General features: G+C 42.8%; 1 protein-coding gene across 3 annotated transcripts; it reads left to right on the top strand.

The window, feature by feature from the left end:
* Positions 1-915: 915 nt before the first annotated feature.
* On the top strand, positions 916-20,963 carry LOC110493774 (REST corepressor 3). Of its 3 annotated transcripts, none has more exons than XM_021568247.2 (12): positions 916-1,339; positions 1,454-1,510; positions 1,923-2,000; positions 2,110-2,162; positions 2,572-2,733; positions 3,037-3,161; positions 3,246-3,324; positions 8,045-8,266; positions 13,030-13,107; positions 14,666-14,723; positions 14,828-14,895; positions 19,840-20,963. In XM_021568247.2, the coding sequence occupies exons 1-12, from the start codon at positions 1,165-1,167 to the stop codon at positions 20,209-20,211; spliced, it is 1,527 nt and encodes a 508-aa protein (XP_021423922.2). In that variant the 5' UTR covers positions 916-1,164; the 3' UTR covers positions 20,212-20,963. The 3 variants fall into 3 exon arrangements, with proteins under 3 accessions (XP_021423922.2, XP_036805662.1, XP_036805661.1); XM_036949767.1 differs by having other exon boundaries at positions 14,828-15,069; XM_036949766.1 differs by having other exon boundaries at positions 14,828-15,072.
* Positions 20,964-21,953: the final 990 nt, after the last annotated feature.

Genomic DNA, 21,953 nt, shown 5'->3' with positions numbered 1-21,953 from the left:
CAGAAATTCAGCTCAGATGTGGTACACTACAGTGGCCTGCATAATAAGTTGAACAAAAATAGACATTTCTTTAGCTATATACTTATCGTTATTCATATCCAGTTTGCCTCTATCGTGTTACACTGCTGGGGTCTGTCTTCATTGACCATCTAAAGGGCTTTGTGTTTAATACCAACAATTGCATCATAGTTTAATTTATAGATTGGGCAGATGATAATGGAATGAGGTCTACCAATGTGGATTGAGAGGCCTAGCCTACTGACATTTTCAGTTAATTAGGCCCTTATACCCATTTTGGATACCCAAATGGTCAAAACCATCTCCAAACTCTCTCAAATTCACCGCTCAGACATAAGTAGGTTACATGGGCCTAGTAAACAGTGAATAACTTACATTCGAAAACCAAATAAACAATTCATTAATTGTGGGATCTCGCGAAATAGGTTAGTGGTCATTTGTCTCCATCTGCTGGCAAACCAAGGACAATATTCAGAATAAAAAGAGGCTACCCAAACGACTGGTTATTTTATTTCGCATTTTATTTTGTACAGTTGGGTTATATTCTACTTCTCATTAGCCTACTATGGGGCCATCGTTGCAAACGTAGAGTTGTTTATATTTGCATAACTTTTAAGTCAAAAGTAGCCTACGTTGAAATTCTGAAAAGCTTTGTAGACGCTTCTGTGAATAAAGGCTTTAAATAAGAGCATCTGGTTCTATATTGGCTTTACAAAACGCATCCAAGGTATCCAAAACAGACGTAGCCTATATTATGTGTAATAAATTGTAACATGTTATATTCTTCTTGTAGCCTATTCGTCTACGGAGTGTGACTGTAAACAACTCCATTTTTACCGGCGCACGCAGAGCCGCAGTTTGGCTTCATATAACCAAGTGCGTAAAGGTCCTTCCGCTAGACGAATTAGTTCCTTCCGATTTTGAATATTCAATTGCTGCTTGTCTGAACAGATACAAGCCGTTAATTACAATAAAAACAACAAATATCAGACTCTGGAACAGGCTTGAAAAATATTGTTGTATATATCTGCGTTAAACCGTATTATACAAAACAATGTGGAGTAATACTGGACTGTGGCACAGTGTCACAGCTGCGTAGCTGTGGGAGTTATTGAAAAAGACAGGCTGTGAAAAAATATACATTGCATGTTTTTTTTTAGGTATTCTCCTAAGGAGAACCCACAAAGATACGTAAAAATGCCTGGAATGATGGATAAAGGGTCGGAGTATCTAGGAAAGGGACGCTCAAACGGAACAAAAAACCCTTCAAATGCATCGAATGGACATTTTTCTGATGAGAGTGGCAGTGACGACGAGCACGGTATAGCCTCGAACACCCCGTTTGCATGTCACACTGTACATGTATTATTTTGAACGCGAAAAACAAAACAAAAAATGTCTATTAATGTGCTATACATATTTTTCCTTATTGCAGATGTCGGAATGCGTGTGGGGTCCGATTATCAAGCCAATATACCCGAATTTGATCATGGTAAGGTTATGCTTGATCTACCTGACTGTATTCTGGTGGTAGCCTCGGTATAGGTTATAACAGTATATTTACATTCATCTTCTTACTTTACAACCCATAGTCAGTAATCTTATATTTCAGAATTCAGCCAGATGTGTAGAGCATTTTTGGCCCATTAAAATATGTTTGGTTTATAGAAGCGTTTTGAAACACATTTCTATTCCGAGGCTATACTTGCCCACCGAAGGCTACTATTGGTTTCCTTCAACTGAATTGGCTTTTTGTTGCTATCTAAACAATATTTTAACAACAGTAAAGCAGCATCTTTAGTCCTGCATGTATTGCTTTAATTAGGCAGTTAAAATTGCATTAAATATCACTATTTGAAAATGATGTGTTTTTAAAAAACGATGTATTATATATTTTTCTGTAGGTTCTACCAAATACAGTGATAAAGATAGTGGGGGAATGTTGGTGTGGTCTCCATATCACACCATTGTCGACCCAAAATGTAAGTCAGTTTGGTTTTCACAAGCATCTTATTTCTAAAGACAACCAAAAGTTGATTTTACAAAAAATATTTATAAGTAGTTTAATTCAACTATGATTTTTCCCCACAGTGGATGAATATATTGCCATTGCAAAAGAGAAGCATGGATATAATGTTGAGCAGGTATGTCTGCTTTTTAGGATTATTAGACAAGTACATAGGGCCACATTTACTAAGCTTTTTCACCAATGCAGAGAATCCACCTTATTTTTCAAAAACATATGAAAAACTTTCAACAGAATTCCCAACACTATTGAAGCATATTCCCAATTTAAACATTCATATTACATTTTCCAAGCCCCCTGGACAGGCCTAAAATTTACACCGGTGTGAAAGCTCAGTAAATTTGACCCACAAGGTATTAATAAACTACCAAGGCACACTTAAAAATAACATATTCAAATGTTATTTAGGGGAATACCTACTCTATCTATTCTAGTTCTGTTGCTTAAGCATTTCTGGCTCAGTGAAGCCCCATAGACCTGCCTGGTGTCCATTCTCAGTGGATTCCACTCGTTGCTGTCCCCAACAGGCATTGGGCATGCTGTTCTGGCACAAGCACAACATTGAAAAGTCCCTAGCAGACCTTCCCAACTTCACCCCCTTCCCCGACGAGTGGACCGTGGAGGATAAGGTTCTGTTTGAACAAGCCTTCAGCTTCCATGGAAAAAGCTTCCACAGGATTCAACAAATGGTAACATACATATATTAATATACAGTAGCTTTTATCTTTTACTTTGATGTGTGTCTGTATACTGTTCATACAAACATACACAAGTAGTCTGGATGAATATTGCAGTTGACTTTAAGGTCATTTACGCTTGAGCCAACATCCGCATTCACCTTGAATGCAATCTCTGCAAACGTTGGGGTGATTGCCTTTAAAAGGCGCATTGTCAACAGTGCAGTGCGCTTGTCAACAATGCGCCTTTGATTGAATCCCGGCTTTAATGTAAGTATAAATAGTCAATTGGCACCATTTTCTCATCCGTTGTAGTTACCAGACAAATCCATATCCAGCCTTGTGAAGTATTACTACTCCTGGAAGAAGACCCGGTCCAGAACCAGCCTGATGGACCGCCAGGCCAGAAAGCTGGCAAACCGAAACGCCCAAGATGAAAGGTAAGACTTGTATCTCGCCTTACTACTGTCTCTGAAATTCCAAGTGGTCGGAGTCCAATAATGATTGGCTTTTCTTGACATTAGTGATGAAGAAATGGAGGAGGCCAACCCCATCGAAGCAAACGATAGTGATTATGACCCCACCAAGGAGACGAAAAAAGAGGTACGTTATCTAAACTTTAGAATTTAAACTGATGGAATGGCAGTTGGGATATATCAAAAAGTATTAGCGGATACGCTTTTAATCAGTGACCAGCATTCACTTACAATGAGTAGTAGAGTAGACAGACACCAAAGAAAATAGGGAAATAAAATGCAAGGTGTTGATTCCAAAATTGTCCCCTTGCGTAAAGACGCTCCTTTAGGGGTGGTGCTAGAGGGGAAGGTTCCCCTTTGATGTGAGGGGAAGGTTAGTGTTGCGACATAAAGTAGACAAACACACTATCCAGGATACACTTCCACACTCCATCCCCCAGGGGGCAGCAGAAACCTTGTCCTGCTTGATAAGCACATCAGGTGCTGCCAATTAGGGTGATCATCAGTCAGTGTCCCAGCTTGAAAGCTGTGAGGCTGCTAGTTGGTTTGGTGGCCATGAGGCCTTTCGTTTAGTTTTAAATCATTAGTTTAGTCATGCTTGTCTGTGGTTTCCTTTTTGTATTCATTTATTTCCGTCACCATCTGGACAAATAATAATCCACCACGAGGTCAAGAGAGACAGAGTCAGCCCTAGGCCATGGTAAGATTGCCATCTCCCTGGGCACATGTGCATCCAACACCGTCCTCAAACACTGATTTCTCACAAATGCACACATTCAGGCTACAGACCATGTAACTAGGCCTAGGACCACTAGATAAAGCGAGTGTAACAATATCCGTAAGCTAGTTACTGGGTTAGTCACAAAGGTCACACTTAAAAGGTACAGTAAGCGATGCATAAAGTAAACCGCAACATAGGGCGTTGATTTCGGCAACAACTAAGAGTGTTTGAAGCACGAGGCTAAACTTGTACATAGTTTTGGTTCCATAGCTATCACGTTGTAGCAGTGGGAAGCGCACCCATGCATTAGAGTCCTGCATCGGGTTGGATATCAAATCAAACTTTATTTGTCACATACGACGAATACAACAAGTGCAGACCTTACCGTGAAATGCGTACTTACAAGCCCTGAACCAACAGTGCAGTTCAAGAAGAGTTAAGAAAATATCTACTAAATAAACTAAAGTAAAAAATAATAAAAAGTAACACAATAACATAACAATAACAAGGCTATATACAGGGGATACCGGTACCGAGTCAGTGAGCGGAGATACAGGTTAGAGGTAATTTGTACATGTAAGTAGGGGAGAAGTGACTATGCATAGATAATAAACAGCGAGTAGCAGCAGTGTACAAAACAATGTAATAGTCAGGTGGCCAGTTGATTAATTGTTCAGCAGTCTTATGGCTTGGGGGTAGAAGCTGTTAAGGAGCTGTTTGGTCCTAGACTTCATGCTCCGGTACCACTTGCCGTGCGATAGCAGAGAAAACAGTCTATGACTTGGGTGACTGGAATCTCTGATAATTTTATGGGTTTCCTCTGACACCGCCTATTATATAGGTCCTGGATTGCAGGAAGCTTGGCCCCAGTGATATACTGGGCCGTACACACTACCTTCTGTAGTGCCTTATGGTCAGATGCCGAGCAGCTGCCATACCAGGCGGTGATGCAACCAGTCAGAATGCTCACAATGGTGAGGGGGCCCATGCCTTATCTTTTCAGTCTCCTGAAGGGGAAAAGGTTTTGTCGTGCCCTCTTCACAACTGTCTTGGTGTGTTTGGACCATGATAGTTCATTGGTGATGTGGACACCAAGGAACTTGGATTCTCGGCCCGCCCCATTACAGCCCCGTTGATGGGAGCCTGTTCGGCCCGCCTTTTCCTTTAGTCCACGATCAGCTCCTTTGTCTTGCTCACATTGAGGAAGAGGTTGTTGTCCTGGCACCACACTGCCAGTTCTGACCTCCTCCTTATAGGCTGTCTCATCGTTGTCGGTGATCAGGCCTACCACTGTTGTGTCATCAGCAAACTTAATGATGGCGCTGGAGTCGTGTTTGGCCACGCAGTTGTGGGTGAACCGGGAGTACAGGAGGGGACTAAGTACACACCCCTGAGGGGCCCCAGTGTTGATGATCAGTGTGGAAAACGTGTTGTTGCCTACCCTTACCACCTGGGGGCGGCTCGTCAGGATGTCCAGGATCTAGTTGCAGAGGGAGGTGTTTAGTCCCAGGGTCCTTAGCTTAGTGATGAGCTTCGTGGGCACTATGGTATTGAACGCTGAGCTGTAGTCGATGAACAGCATTCTCACATAGGTGTTCCTTTTGTCCAGGTGGGAAAGGGCAGTGTGGAGTGCGATTGAGATTGCGTCATCTGTGGATCTGTTGGGGCGGTATTCGAATTGGAGTGGGTCTAGGGTATCCGGGAGGATGCTGTTGATGTGAGCCATGACCAGCCTTTCAAAGCACTTCATGGCTACCGACGTGAGTGCTATGGGGCGGTAATCATTTAGGCAGGTTACCTTCGCTTCCTTGGGCACAGGGACTATGGTGGTCTGCTTGAAACATGTAGATATTACAGACTCAGAGGTTGAAAATGTCAGTGAAGACACTTGGCAGTTGTTCCTCGCATGCTTCGAGTACATGTCCTGGTAATCCATCTGGCCCTGCGGCTTTGTGAATGTTGACCTGTTTCAAGGTCTTGCTCACATCGGCTACTGAGAGCATTATCACAGTCATCCAGAACAGCTGGTGCTCTCGTGCATGCTTCAGTGTTGCTTGCTTCGAAGCGAGCATACAAGGCATTTAACTCGTCTGGTAGGCTCGCGTCACTGGGCAGCTTGCATATGGGTTTCCCTTTGTAGTTCGTAATAGTTTTCAAGCCCTGCCACATCCGACGAGCGTCAGAGCCGGTGTATTACGATTCAATCTCAATCCTGTATTGACGCTTTGCTTGTTTGATGGTTCGTCTGAGGGCATAGCGGGATTTCTTATAGGCATCCAGACTAGTGTCCCGCTCCTTGAAAGCGGCAGCTCTACCCTTTAGTTCAGTGCGGATGTTGCCTGTAATCCATGGCTTCTGGTTGGGTCACTGTGAGGACGACGTCGTCATTGCACTTATTGATGAAGCCGATGACTGAGGTGGTATACTCAATGCCATTGGATGAATCCCAGAACATATTCCAGTCTGGGCTTGCAAAACAGTCCTGTAGCGTAGCATCCGCGTCATCTAACCACTTCCCTATTGAGCGAGTCACTGGTACTCCCTTCTTTAATTTTAGCTTGTAAGCAGGAATCAGGAGGATAGAATTATGGTCAGATTTGCCAAATGGAGGGCGGGGAGAGCTTTGTATGCATCTCTGTGTGTGGAGTAAAGATGGTCTAGAGTTTTTTTTTTTCTGGTTGCACATGTGACATGTGACCCACTGTTGACAACAAAAAAGTCAGCTGGCAGATGTAATGAAAAGTCTTTCAACCCGTGGGTAGGATCGCTGTTCAGATCAATTATATTGCAGGTCAAATGTTTTATTTCAAGATTTATTTTACAAACCCAGGAGCTTGTTGAATTGTTGCGAATTCCATTATGTGAGCAGTGAGCCAGACAGCCTAGGGTAGCAGCAACACAGCGAGAGTGGAGCAGGGAACTGTCCATTATTTGTGTGGCGTTGAAACGTTCCTAATTTGTTCACATGCAGAGATTACGTTTCCTTCAACAATACGTTGCCAAGTTTATTTTCCCTGACTCCTAGCTCACATAAAAATGGCTAACGTAACAGGAGATGGGGAAAGAAAGGTTATGATGGTGGATTACAACATCATGGAAACAGGTGCTCCGTGAATGAAATCCGGTTTGGAAGGATTTTGTAGTCATTGTGGACAAGGAGGACAACAACCCAGTAGATGGATACACAGCCTGCAAAAGTGTAAGCAGGTATTTGTTTATGATAATTCAGTTATTTAGCAATGAATTATTCCATTCATTCAGGCTTTTGTTCATTTAGACCATACGCAGGCTACATAAACCTACTAAATAAATGTAGCCTATTTTTGCAGCCTGTAGCTTATTCGATTCTGGGAATTGTTTCAATTAAACTGTTTGATTATCTAAACAATATTGAATGTAAAGGTATTATTTTTTATGTTGCCTATAGGCTTTAATTAGGTAAGAAGGCTAATTAGAAGGCTTTTTTTCAAAGCTATTTCAATTGTCAATGTGCGCTGCATCGCATTATGAATATAAGATAAGCCTATCGTTCTTAATTCATGGCATGGTTTCCTTTTATCCAAATGTTGAATAGACATGCAGACAAATTATTTCATGCAGGGAAGGGAAAAAAACCTAATACTCTGGTCATAAATTTTGTAAAATATATTGATGTTATTTGGGGGGTCACAGATCAGCTCTTGGAACAATTTCTATGCTGGTGGTTCGTGTTGCGGAGAAAATATCTGGTGGGGCTCGGAATTGATGTGGCCGGCGTGGGCGGGTTCGGGTCCAAAACCTGTAGCTATGCAGGACTCTACCATGCACATGTGCAGATACTCTGGTACTGTGAGAGCAAAGTCTTGCATTGCACTCGTCAGAATATCAGTGGTGCTGCTCGTGGCAACGTCATATCGCTGAGTCTGCTGTTCATGCTCCCAGGGGATTTTTCATGGATGCCTGATAAAGACCTAAGGGTCAATACGTATCAATATAATCACCTGGGAGCACGAACAGCAGTGTGCAGCGTTTCGTTTTTATTGTTCCTCTTAAAACATGCTCCCAGGTGCCATATGTCCTAACAATGACACAATTGATGTTACTAACATTATGACAGCTAATAGAAAGTGTACCCGCGCCTATCCAGAGCCACACGGAGCCCCAGCCCCTGAGCTCCTCCAAGATTGGGCTCGGCCGACGGGAGCACCTGACGCTCATGCACCGGCACCACTCGCAGCGTTCCAAGTGCCGGCCGCCCAAAGGCATGTACCTGACCCAGGAGGATGTGGTGGCAGTGTCGTGCAGCTCCAGCGCTGCCAACACCGTCCTTCGGCAGCTGGACATGGAGCTGGTGGGCCTCAAAAGACAGGTGAGCGTTGGGGATTCTGGTCTCAATGCAGGGAAACCTGGGTCCTCAAGGTGCTTGAGTTGAGGCTTTTTCACAGTACATTTTAGTCATTTAGCAGAAGCTCTTATCCAGAGCGACTTATAGGAGCAATTAAGGTCCTCTTAACCGCTAGGCTATATATATATACATATACACACACACACACACACACACAAACACAGTACCAGTCAAAGGTTTGGACAGACCTACTCATTCAAGGGTTTTTCTTTATCTTTACAATTTTCTACATTGTAGACTAATTGTAAACATATGGAATCATGTAGTAACAACTAAATAAAATATATTTTATATTTGAGATTCTTCAAAGTAGCCACACTTTGCCTTGATGACAGCTTTGCACACTATTGGCATTCTCTCAACCAGCTTCATGAGGAATGCTTTTCCAACAGTCTTGAAGGAGTTCCCACATATGCTGAGCACTTGTTGGCTGCTTTTCCTTCACACTGCGGTCCATCTCATCCCAAACCATCTCAATTGGGTTGAGGTTGGTTGATTGTGGAGGCCATCTGATGCAGCACTGCATCACTCTCCTTGGTCAAATTGTCCTTACACAGCCTGTAGGTGTGTTTTTGGTCATTGTCCTGTTGAAAAACAAATGATAGTCCCACTAAGCGCAAACGAGATGGGATGGCGAAACGCTGCAGAATGCTGTGGTAGCCATGCTGGTTAAGTGTGCCTTGAATTCTAAATAAAATCACTGACCGTGTCACCAGCATAGCATAGGAATCACACATGCAGAGATCATCTGTTCACCTACTCTGCATCTCACAAAGACACTGCGGTTGGAACCCAAAATCTCAAATTTGTACTAAAAAATGACAGATAACCACCGGTATAATGTCCATTGCTCATGTTTCTTGGCCCAAACAAGTCTCTTCTTTTTATTTTTGTCCTTCAGTAGTGGTTTCTTTGCAGAAATTTGATCATGAAGGCCTAATTCACACAATCTCCTCTGTTGATGTTGAGATGTCTGTTACTTGAACTGTGTGAAGCATTTATTTGGTCTGCAATATTTGCGGCTGATAACTCTAATGAACTTATCCTCTGCAGCAGAGGTATCTCTGGGTCTTCCTTTCCTGTGGCGGTCAACATGAGAGCCAGTTTCTTCATAGCGCTTGATGGTTTTGCGACTGCACTTGAAGAAACTTTCAAAGTTCTTGAAATGTTCTGGATTGACTGACCTTCATGTCTTAAAGTAATGATGGACTGTCATTTCTCTTTGCTTATTTGAGCTGTTCTTGCCATAATATGGACTTGGTCTTTTACCAAATAGAGCTATCTTCTGTATACCACCCCTACCTTGTCACAACACAACTGATAGGCTCAAACGCATTAAGGTGGAAAGAAAATCCACAAATGAACTTTTAACAAGGCACACCTGTTAATTGAAATGCATTCCAGGTTGGAAAAGCATTCCTCATGAAGCTGGTTGAGAGAATACCAAGAGTGTGCAAAGCTGTCGTCAAGGCAAAGGGTCGCTACTTCGAAGAATTTCAAATATAAAATATGTTTTGAGTTTAACACTTTTTTGTTTACTACATGTTTCCATATGTGTTTATTTAATGGTTTTGATGTCTTCACTATTCAACGCCCCCCTGCACAAAGCGAGGTCCATACAGAAATGGTTTGTCAAGATCGGTGTGGAATAACTCTTTTTTTTAAATGTAACTAGTCAAGTCCGTTAAGAACAAATTCTTATTTACAATAACAGCCTACAGGGGAACAGTGGGTTAACTGCCTTGTTCAGGGGCAGAACAACAGATTTGTACCTTGTCAGCTCTGGGATTTCGATCCAGCAATCTTACCTTACTGGCCCAATGTTCTAACCACTAGGCTACCTACCACCCAAATTGACTGGCATACAGAGCCCATCGAACATCTTTAGGATGAGTTGGAATACCGACTGCATGCCAGGCCTAATCGGCCAACATCAGTGCCCGACCTCATGCTCTTGTGGCTGAATGGAAGCAAGACCCCGCAGAAATGTTCCATCATCTAGTGGAAAGCCATCCCAGACGAGTGGAGGCTGTTATAACAGAAAAGGGGGACCAACTCCATATTAATGCCCATGATTTTGGAATAAGATGTTCGACGAGAATGTGTCCACATACTTTTGATTCATGTAGTGCATCAGCACTATTTAGTGCATTGTGTTCTAAGCAAAAAGGATTCACACCCCTTGCCTTTTTTCCATATTTCACACACATACTCGTGTCAAAGTGGAAGAATTTTTTTTTTCTAACAATCTTGAATACATGTATTCAACCCCCTGAGTCAATACATGTATTCAACCCCGAGTCAATACATGTATTCAACCCCCTGAGTCAGTCAATACATGTATTCAACCCCCCGAGTCAGTCAATACATGTATTCAACCCCCCGAGTCAGTCAATACATGTATTCAACCCCCCGAGTCAGTCAATACATGTATTCAACCCCCTGAGTCAATACATGTATTCAACCCCCTGAGTCAATACATGTATTCAACCCCCTGAGTCAATACATGTTAATCACCTTTGGCAGTGATTTAAAGCTGTCTCTTTCTGGGTCCAAGAGCTTTGCACACCTACAGTAGATTGCACATTGTTTTATTAATTCTTGCCATAGATTTAAGCCAATTTAAGTAAACTAACTACACCACTCAGGATCTTTCAATGTCATCTTGGTATATATACTCCGGTATATGTACTGTCATCTTGGTATATATACTCCAGTGTATATTTGGCCTTGTGTTTTAGGTTATTAACCTGCTGAAAGGTGAATTTGTCTCCCAGTGTCTGTTGGAAAGTTGACTGAACCAGGTTTTCCTCTAGGATTTTGCATGCGCTTAGCTCTGTTTCTTTTTACCCCCCCCCCCCCCCCCCCCCCCCCCCCCCTCAGATGACAACCATAACCAAAACATGATGCAGCCACCACCATGGTTGAAAATATGAAGTGTGGCCTCCCGGGTGGTGCAGTGGTCTAAGGCACTGCATCGCAATGCTAGCTGTGCCACCAGAGACTCTGGGTTTGAGCCCAGGCTCTGTTGCAGCCGGCTGCGAATGGGAGGCCCATGGGGCGGCGCACAATTGGCCTAGCTTCGTCCAGGTTAGGGAGGGTTGGTAGGGATATCCTTGTCTCATCGCGCACTAGCGACTCATGTGGCGGGCCGGGCGCAGTGCACGCTGAACAGGTCGCTAGGTGTACGGTGTTTTCTCCGACACATTGGTGCGGCTGGCTTCCGGGTTGGATGCGTGCTGTGTTAAAAAGGAGTGCGGCTAGTTTGGGTTGTGTTTCGGAGGATGCATGGCTCTCGACCTTCGCCTCTTCCGAGTCCGTACGGGAGTTATAGCGATGAGACAAGACAGTAACGACTAACAATTGGATACCACGAAATTGGGGAGAAGAAAAAATATATATAATAAAAAAAGAAAATATGAAGTGTGGTACTCAGTGACGTGTTGGATTTGCCCCAGACATAGCACTTTTATATTCAGGACTAAGTAAATTTGCCATTTTTATTTCTGTTTTACTTTAATGACTTTTGCAAACAGGATGCATGTTTTGGAGAATAAATTCTGTACAGGCTTCCTTCTCACTCTGACATTTAGGTTAGTATTGTGGAGTAACTACAATGTTGTTGATCCATCTTCAGTTTTCTCCTATCACAGCCATTTAAACACTGTTTTAAAGTCACAATTGGCCCCATGGTGAAACTGAGTTAGGAAGGACGCTTGCGTCTTTGTAGTGACTGAGTGTATTAATACACCATCCAAAGTGTAATTAATAACTTAACCATGCTCAAAGGGATATTCAAGGTTGACTTTTTATTAGTATTTATTTTATGTACCAATAGGTGACCTTCGCGAGGCATTGGAAAACCTCTCTGGTCTTTGTGGTTGAATCTGTACTGTCGTGGAAATTCAGTACTGAGAGAGACTTGGTAATTTCTTCATACCATCATCTTCATTTAATATCGATAAATCATTGCAATAATAAAACCGTCGACCCAACAGTCTTGACTGTTAGGCTGAGAGCCTCCCCTTCACAGACAATGCACAGTTTATATAGCGGATACCCAGAATGCTTGGTTCCACCCCTCCCATATAGATTTTGGGTGGCACCATAAGCCACTTTGGGTTCTTCCGCCTCTGGTGCTTTCTCCCAGATGCCAGGATAATTAGGAATAGGGAGGTCTTTAGCCTGGAGGAACAGAACATCTCTATCTCGGTGACACACCACATCTTATCTATGGAATGCCAGCAGTAGGCTTTTACCTAGTCATCACTTCATCAGTTGCCAGCCCCAGCTTCAAACAACTCCTCTCAGTTCACTACAGTATTAGTTAAGTAAATAATTGCGGAATATCCAACAATCAGGTAAATATGTAATTTTTCTATCACAGTACAGAGATGAGGTAGTCATTAAAAAAAACATGTTTAACACTTATTGCACACAGGGATTCCATGCAACTTATTATGTCACTTGTTAAGCACATTTTTACTCCTGAACTTATTTAGGCTTGCCATATAAGGGGTTGAATACTTGGACCCAAGACAGTTCAACATTTTTTTAATAATTTGTAAACGTTTCCAAAAACATAATTCCACTTTGACATTATGGGGTATTGTGTGTAGGCCAGTGACAAATACATCTCAATTTGAATCAATTTTAAATTCAGGCTGTAACACAACACAATGTGGGATGTGAGTACTTTCTGATGGCACTATGAATTTATCCCACAGGTTCAAAATGCAAAGCAACTGAACAGTGGTCTGAAACACAGGATGGAAGCGGGCATTGATGACTTCAGGCTGCCGGAGGTATGTGCCAAATGTTTACATTTCAGTGAGAAAGGGACCTAGCAATGTGACATAAGTGGTCATAATTTGTCATGACATTCATATCACTAAGACCTGACAAATGAAGTGCTACCAAAGAGATGGAAGTCATTAGTTATGGATGTTTCTTTATTATGGTTGCGTATATGAAGTGAGTGACCTGTTGACTTGACATGTATTGCCACTTAGCTTCTACACTGAACAAAAATATAAACCCAACATGTAAAGTGTTGGTCCCATGTTTCATGAGCTAATATAAAAGTTCTCAGAAATTGTTCACGAAAAGCTTCTTTCTCTCAAATGGTGTGCACAAGTTTGTTTAAATCCCTGTTAGTTAGCATTTCTCCTTTGCCAAGATAATCCATCCACCTGACAGGTGTGGCATATCAAGAAGCTTATTAAACATGATCATTACACAGGTGCACCTTGTGCTGGGGACAAAAGGTGCAGTTGTCACAAAACACAATGCCACAGGTGTCTCAAGTTTTGAGAGTGTGCAGTTGGCATGCTGACTGCAGAAATGTCCACCAGGGCTGTTGCCTGGTAATTTAATGTTAATTTCTGTACCATAAGCGGCCTCCAACGTTGTTTTATAGAATTTGACATTAAGTCCAACCAGCCTCAACCGCGGACTTGTGTAACCACACCAGGCCAGGACCGTCACATCCGGCTTCTTCACCTAAGGAAATGTCTGAGACCAGCCACCCGAACAGCTGATGAGACTCGTCGTCCACACCAGGGTCTTGACCTGACTGCAGTTTGGCATCGTAACTGACTTCAGTGGGGAAATGCTCACCTTCGATTGCGACTGGAACACTGAAGAAGTGTGCTCTTCACGGATTAATCCCAGTTTCAACTGTACCGGGCAGATGTCAGACAGCATATTTGGCGTCATGTGGGTGAGCTGTTTGCTGATGTCAACGTTGTGAACAGTGCCCCATGGTGGGGGGGGGGGGGGGTTTATGGTAAGGACAGGCATAAGCTACGGACATTTGCATTTTATCTGTGGCCATTTGAATGCACAGAGATACCGTGAAGAGGCCCATTGTCTTGCCATTCATCCACCACTATCACCTCATGTTTCAGAATAATGCACTCAAAGATGTCGCAAAGATCTGTAAACAATTCCTGGAAGCTGAAAATGTCCCAGTTCTTCCATGAACTGACAACTCACCAGACATGTCACCCATGACAGCGTGTTCCAGTTCCGCACAGCCATCGAAGAGGAGTGGGACAACATTCCACAGGCCACAATCAACAGTCTGATCAACTATATGTGGAGATGTCGCGCTGCATGAGGCAAATGGTGGTCACAAGATACTGACTGCTTTTCTGATCCAAGCCCCTACTTGTTTTTGAAGATATCTGAGACCAACAGATATCTGTATTCCCAGTCATGTGAAATTTACAGATTAGGCCCTAATTAATTAATTGAAATGTCTTGATTTCCTTAGGAACTGTAACTCAGTAAAATCTTTGAAATTGTGACATTTATGTTTTTGTTCAGTGTATAACATCAGGTGTTCTTTGTCTGTTCTAGTGCAGCCAAAAAGTTAATGCTCGTTGGACAACAGATGAACAGCTTCTGGCAGTTCAAGGTAAACCTACGTTCTTTGTGGGTTTGTAGTCAGCTCATGTTCTTGTCCATGGCCCGCCAGTCTGTTTACCTCGTGCAATTTCAGAATATTTGTTGTTTCAACAGGTGTCCGGAAGTACGGGAAAGACTTCCAGGCCATTGCCGACGTTATCGGTAATAAGACGGTAGGGCAGGTAAAGAACTTCTTTGTGAACTACCGCCGCCGGTTTAACCTGGAGGAGGTGCTGCAGGAGTGGGAGGCGGAGCAGGGAACTGGCACCCCCAACGGTGACACTGCCACCTCTGGCGAGGAGGGGAAGAACAGCTCCAACACCCCTTCTGGGAAGAGTATGGACGAAGAGGAGGAGGTGGTGGAGCGTTCCTTTATTCCCCTAAAACCTAAATAATTAACCTTCCCATTAACCCCTTCTGTGATTTCGTTATAGTTAGCTATGGGAGTTGGCCTCCCACAAGCCCCCTCTGCATGCAGGTTTTTACTCCAACAAAAATCTCTTAACACTGCAGTTTCATAAACATTCCTTCATAAAGGTGTCTTAACATTATAATTATTACAATGTTAGTTGCATCTGGACATTCCAACCCTGGGGGGGGGGGGGGCTATATGCAAAAAAAACTAAATTTCCAATACGCATGTGTATAATACACACAATTTATAATTCTACAAATTTACCATTGACTTGATAACTTGAAGAAATATCTGAATGTGGTTGATGTCAACGAATGGTCTTTTACTACTTGCATGACGTGTAGCTTTAGGTATTATTTAACATATCATAAGCAGTTGTAGATGACCTTGCTATACAGTATTGAAAATAATGTAATACTAATATATTTTAAACGAATACACTACATGACCAAAAGTATGGACAAATACTCGTCGATCATCTCATTCCAAAATCATGGGCCTTGATATGGAGTTAGTCCCCCCTTTGCTGCTATAACAGCCTCCACTTTTCTGGGAAGGCTTTCCACTAGATGTTGGAACATTTGGGGATTTGCTTCCATTCAGTCAAAAGAGCATTAGTGAGGTCGGGCTCTGATGTTGGGCAATTAGGCATGGCTCACAGTTGGCATTCCAATTCATCCCAAAGGTGTTCAATGGGGATGAGGTTAGGGCTCTGTGCAGGCCAGTCAAGTTCTTCCACACCGATCTCGACAAACCATTTCTGTATGGACCTCGCTTTGTGCACGGGGGCATTATCAGGCTGAAACAGGAAAGGGCCTTCCCCAAACTGTTACTACAAAGTTGGAAGCAGAGAATCTTGTAGAATGTCATTGTATGCTGTAGCATTAAGATTTCCCTTCACTGGAACTAAGAGGCTTAGCCCGAACCATGAAAAACAACCCCAGACCATTATTCCTCCTCCATGGCTGTGTGCTCCATTTTATACACCTGTCGACAATGGTGTGGCTGAAATAGCCAAATCAACTAATTTGAAGGGGTGTCCACATGGTTTTGTATAGATGCCTTTATGGCTACGTTGTCAATTAGCTAAGTAGGAAACACAATAGAACAGGTGCCAGGCTTATTTTCATAACCTGATATCCGTTATGACTGCTAATGACATTTGTTAAACTGATCTTAAATCTGGTATTCCAACATGGCATTCAATGCCAAGACCAGTCAAGTGGCTATCCCTCCTCCTGGAGAGCTACTGTACTTTTTCCACATTTTGTTAGGTTACAGCCTTATTCTAAAATCAATTAAATTGTTTTTCCCCCCTCAATCTACACACAATACCCCATAATGACATATCAAAAACAGGTTTAGGAATGTTTGCTAATTTATAAAAAATTAAAAACATCACATTTACATAAGTATTCAGACCCTTTACTCAGTACTTTGTTGAAGCACCTTTGGCAGCAATTACAGCCTTGAGTCTTCTTGGGTATGACGCTACAAGCTTGGCACACCTGTATTTGTGGAGTTTCTCCCATTGTTCTCTGCAGATCCTCTCAAGCTCTGTCAGGTTGGATGGGGAGCATTGCTGCTCAGCTATTTTCAGGTCTCTCCAGAGATGTTCGATCGGGTTCAAGTCCGGGCTCTGGCTGGGCCACTCAAGGACATCCAGAGACTTGTCCCGAAGCCACTCCTGAATTGTCTTGTCTGTGTGCTTGGGTTTTTGTCCTGTTGGAAGGGGAAACTTCGTCCCAGACTTAAGGTCCTGAGTGCTCTGGAGCAGGTTTTCATCAAGGATCTCTCTGTACTTTGCTCCGTTCATCTTTCCCTCGATCCTGACTAGTTTCCCATTCCTTGGTGCTGGGAGGAATGATGCTGCCTGATGCTGCCACCATGCTTCACCGTAGGCATGGTGCCAGGTTTCCTCCAGACGTGACGCTTGGCATTCAGGCCAAAAAGTTTCATCTTGGTTTCATCAGACCAGAGAATCTCGTTTCTCATGGTCTGAGAGTCCTGTCATGTGTGTGCCTTTTACTGAGGAGTGGCTTCCGTCTAGCAACTCTACCATGAAGGCCTGATTTGTGAAGTGCTGCAGAGATGGTTGTCCTTCTGAAAGATACTCCCATCTCCACAGAGGAACTCTGAAGCTCTGTCAGAGTGACCATGGGGTTCTTGGTCAACTCCCTGACCAAGGCCCTTCCCCCACAATTGCTCAGCTGGTGGCCAGCTCTAGGAAGAGTTCTAAACATCTTCCATTTAAGAATGATGAGGCCACTGTGTTCTTAGGGACCTTCAATGCTGCAGAAATGTTTGTGTACCCTTCCCCAGATCTGTGCCTAGACACAATCCTGTCATCGGAGCTCTACGGACAATTCTTTCGACCTCATGGCTTGGTTTTTCCTCTGACATGCACTGTCAACTGTAGGACCTTATATATGTGCGTAGATAGAGGGGGGGGGGGGGGGGGGGGGGGGGGGGCAGTATTTAATCCATTTTAGAATAAGGCTGTAACGTAACACTTGAGCTGTGTTCGAATACCCATACTAACATACTGTATACTACATACTTAATGAGCATATACTACATACTATTAGTTTTTTAGTATACTGTAAACAAACCGTATGCTTTCAGTTGAGCGTAGTAGCTCTTCACCTGTCTACCTGAAGGTCATGCTTTTAATATGCAACCTCTTGCTAGCCTAACAAATTACGAGTCAGACATTTTACGACTTTGGGTGTGTTCTTAAATTGAATATGGAGTGCCAGAGTGCACTCGTAAATTTAGAGCGTTGTCAGATTGTCCGTTTTGTAAATTCAGAGTGTTTCGCTCTTGAAGCACACACTGGTCTCTCGGGCCGAGGAGTAGCGTTGATTTGAGCGGTTTGACCTTACAACGGCAGTCAGGCACCCAAGCTAACGTTGGCTAGCTTGTAAATAATATTTTTTTTCTTAACTGACTTGCCTAGTTAAATTAAGTTTAAAATAAAACAATTGCTTGCTAGCCACTTCCAGACACAAATGAGACCACTCTGACCATTTTACTCAAATCATATTGTATTTGTCACATGCGCCGAATACCACAGGTTTCACCTTACCGTGAAATGCTTACTAACAAGTCCTTGACCAACAATGCTTTAAGAAATTAAGAAAAAAATACAAATAAATATTAAGTAAAAAATTGATAGAAAAGTAGAAAATAAAAGTAACAATTTAAACAACAGCAGTAAAATAACAGGCGAGGCTATATACAGGGGGTACCAGTACAGAGTCAATGTGCGGGGGCACCGGTTAGTTGAGGTAATATGTACATGTAGGTAGAATTCTTAGGGCCTTCCTCTGACACCGCCTGATATAGAGGTCCTGGATGGCAGGAAGCTTGGCCCCAGTGATGTACTGGGCCGTACGCACTACCCTTGCAGTCGGTGGCCGAGCAGTTGCCATACCAGGCGGCGATGCGACCAATCAGGTTTCTCTTGATGGTGCAGCTGTAGAACCTTTTGAGAATCTGAGGACCCATGCCAAATCTTTTCCGTCTCATGTAGGGGAATGAGCTTTGTCGTGCCCTCTTCATGACTGTCTTGGTGTGCTTGGACCATGATAATTTGTTGGTGATGTGGACACCAAGGAACTTGAAGCTCTCAACCTGTTCCACTATAGCCCCATCGTGCTCTGTCTTCATTTTCCACAATCATCTCCTTTGTCTTGATCACGTTGAGGGAGAAGTTGTTGTCCTTGCACCACACAACCAGGTCTCTGACCTCCTCCCTATTGGCTGTCTCATTGTTGTTGGTGATCAGGCCTACCACTGTTGTGTCATTGGCAAACTAGCTTGTTATCCAGAGCATTGGTGACTAACTGTGCTGCTGGCAACAATTTAATTGCGCTTTTTTGCCGACGTTTACTGACACTGGGTATATTCAATGGGTTTTGAGCGCTCGTAAATTCATTATTCTGCGCTCTGGTACGCTCAGACGAGATTGCCCTGAAATTGGAGTAGATAGCCAGAGCGAATTTACGAAAGCACCCGAATGGCCAGCTAAGCATGACGGGAATAATCAAGTCAATAGACGTTGGGTAATTATAGTTAGATAGCCTAAAGTTAATATGCTGGCAAGTTTGATGTATAAGTAGCCAACTAACGTTAGGTAGCTACCTAACAACATACTGTTGTAATGATAAGCTATGTGGTTCGTAAGGACAGCGTAGCTAACAAATTGTCAGACAATATAAAGGGTAAGGTAACTTATTTGAAAAGTCATTACTTTATTACATTGCTCAACATTTTCTTATCATTTGTCATAATTAGTTAAAGCAGTGAATTTTTATCCGCTAACGTTGTACTTCGACTGCATATTTTCTGCCATTTCCTTCAAAAATGGAAACGATGTGAAGCCACGGCCATTTCCTGAAGAATTGCATTATGGGCCCTAAAGTACGGAAATAGCGTCCTCATCATATTTTGTGTATACTTCATATTTTGGCGAATTTAGTACGACATCCGGCAACTTTTGGCATACTAACTATACCCATACTATGACCAATAAGCATACTATATACTCAATTCACGTCACAAATAGTGCGGTTAGTATGAGTATTCGAACACAGCTAATTTGTAAAAAGTCAAGGGGTCTGAATACTTTCCGAATGCACTGTATGCTGTAATGTATTGCCCATCTGCGTTTTGGTCTGAAATCCCAACTCACGCCTCTCTCTTCCAGGGCCAAGTGACCCCCTCGTCAGGCCCTTCTCCCGCTGCCACTTCCTCTTCAACTTTCCAAACCCTGGTGACATCGTCGGCAACTTCGCTCAACCAGCCGCCCCCGCTCCTACGGCCCTCTCTGCCAGCCACCCCGGCCCTCCACAGGCAGCCGCCCCCTCTCCAGCAGCAGGCCCGCTTCCTACAGCCCCGGCCCGCGCTCAACCAGCCCCCCCCACTCATCCGGCCCTCCAACCCCCCGCCCCCGCGCCTCAATCCCCGGCCGCTTGCCCCGACCTCAGCCCCCACCTCCACAGGGTGCCCAGGCTCCAGCCAGCCGCCCCCCACCCTGGTGGGCATCCCATCGGAGACGCCGTCCTCCTCGCTGCACTAAGTGTGTGCTGTGCAATGCGAAGGAAGACAACGGAAAAGTCGGTGGTCGCTTTTTTATTACTTGGTCGTTTGTTTCCTTGTATTTTTCTTGACAATGATCCGTTGTGTTCCTGAAAGTCGTCAATCGTTGGTTGTTTATGAGCAGATTATGTATATTAATGAGAAACGTAAAGCCGTTGTGAAGTTTTTAAAGTCTATGTATATTAGGTTAGGTCTTAGTTTTATTTATTTGAAATCACATTGTTTTTTTTATTCACTCATCTTTGGATGGACTTGCTTAGATGTTATGTATTGGTGATGTTAAAGATTTACTAGAAGCATTGGTCCTGTTTGAAAGTGTTCTTGGCTTCTGGTTAATGTATATTTTACAAACTGGCAAAATTTGCAAGTGGTCTATAAACAAGGTATATTGAAGACACTATAATGGACAATACACCACCACTAGTGAACAGGTGGCGTTGCCATATTTCAGTTCAATTGTTTGATTTTCTGTAACGCATATTTGTTCTTTGAGCGAATATAGACTTATCTTTTATATAAGCATTATTTATTTTTCTACTCGGTGCTATGGACTCTAGACTGATTTTTGCATATGTCCAGTATAATAATAACCATTGTGTAAGTGCTCTTACGCTTCTAGGCCAACTGTATTTACGTGATTGAATTGATCTAAACTGGAAGAAACTGATTGAAAAAAATGATGAACCGGTTAATAAAAATGAATTTGTTTAATGTAATATTAAGCTACGAGGATGTCAATGTCAGTGAATTGATTGTTGTAGTCAGTGACCCACATTTTCAGGAATTTGATACGTTTCAATGATTTTCATTTAAGATACATTGAAGAACAAAATGTTTGACTTCTGTACAGTTGTGTGTAATTTGTGTGCTTGATTTTTAAACTGTCAAGATCTTACCTAAAACTACGCTTTTTGATTTTGATTTTAACGGTCGCCCATCTCAGTAATTCCCAGTGTAAGATGAGGCATAGTATCTAACATATCCATTCAAATCATTTTAACATTTTGTTTTGTCTGTCCAGTTATGATCATTCGTTTTTTTTTTTTTTTTTACCACGTTTTGGAGTTAATTAGTGCCGCTTCATGTTCAGGGGTTGAAAGATTCTGTAAAATTTCCGAAAATGTATACAGTTGAAGTCGGAAGTTTTACATACACCTTAGCCAAATACATTCAAACTCAGTTTTTCACAATTCCTGACATTTAATCCAAGTAAAATTTCCCTGTTTTAGGTCAGTTAGGATCACCACTCCATTTGAAGAATGTGAAATGTCAGAATAATAGTAGAGAGAATGATTTATTTCAGATTTGATTTCTTTCATCACATTCCCAGTGGGTCAGAAGTTTACATACACTCAATTAGTGTTTGGTAGCATTGCCTTTAAATTGTTTAACTTGCGTCAAACGTTTTGTGTAGCCTTCCACAAGCTTCCCAGAATTAGTTGCGTGAATTCTGGCCCATTCCTCCTGACAGAGCTGGTGTAACTGAGTCAGGTTTGTAGGCCTCCTTGCTCGCACATGCTTTTTCAGTTCTGCCCACAAATTTTCTATAGGATTGAGGTCCGGGCTTTGTGATGGCCACTCCAATACCTTGATTTTGTTGTCCTTAATCCATTTTGCCCCATGCTTGGGGTCATTGTCCATTCGGAAGACCCATTTGTGACCAAGCTTTAACTTCCTGACTGATGTCTTGAGCTGTTGCTTCAATATATCCACATAATTTTC

Source organism: Oncorhynchus mykiss, chromosome 17 (assembly GCF_013265735.2).
Source record: "Oncorhynchus mykiss isolate Arlee chromosome 17, USDA_OmykA_1.1, whole genome shotgun sequence".
Classification (NCBI taxonomy): Eukaryota; Metazoa; Chordata; class Actinopteri; order Salmoniformes; family Salmonidae; genus Oncorhynchus; species Oncorhynchus mykiss.
This window is presented reverse-complemented; position numbering and strand designations above follow the sequence as displayed.

Coding starts and splice junctions, on each gene's coding strand:
- LOC110493774 (XM_036949766.1), top strand. CDS start 1,165: ATGTTTTTTTTTAGGTATTCTCCTAAGGAGAACCCACAAAGATACGTA. Junction 3,162..3,245: donor CGAAACGCCCAAGATGAAAG/GTAAGACTTGTA, acceptor TCTTGACATTAG/TGATGAAGAAATGGAGGAGG. Junction 15,073..19,839: donor TGGACGAAGAGGAGGAGGTG/GTGGAGCGTTCC, acceptor TCTCTCTTCCAG/GGCCAAGTGACCCCCTCGTC.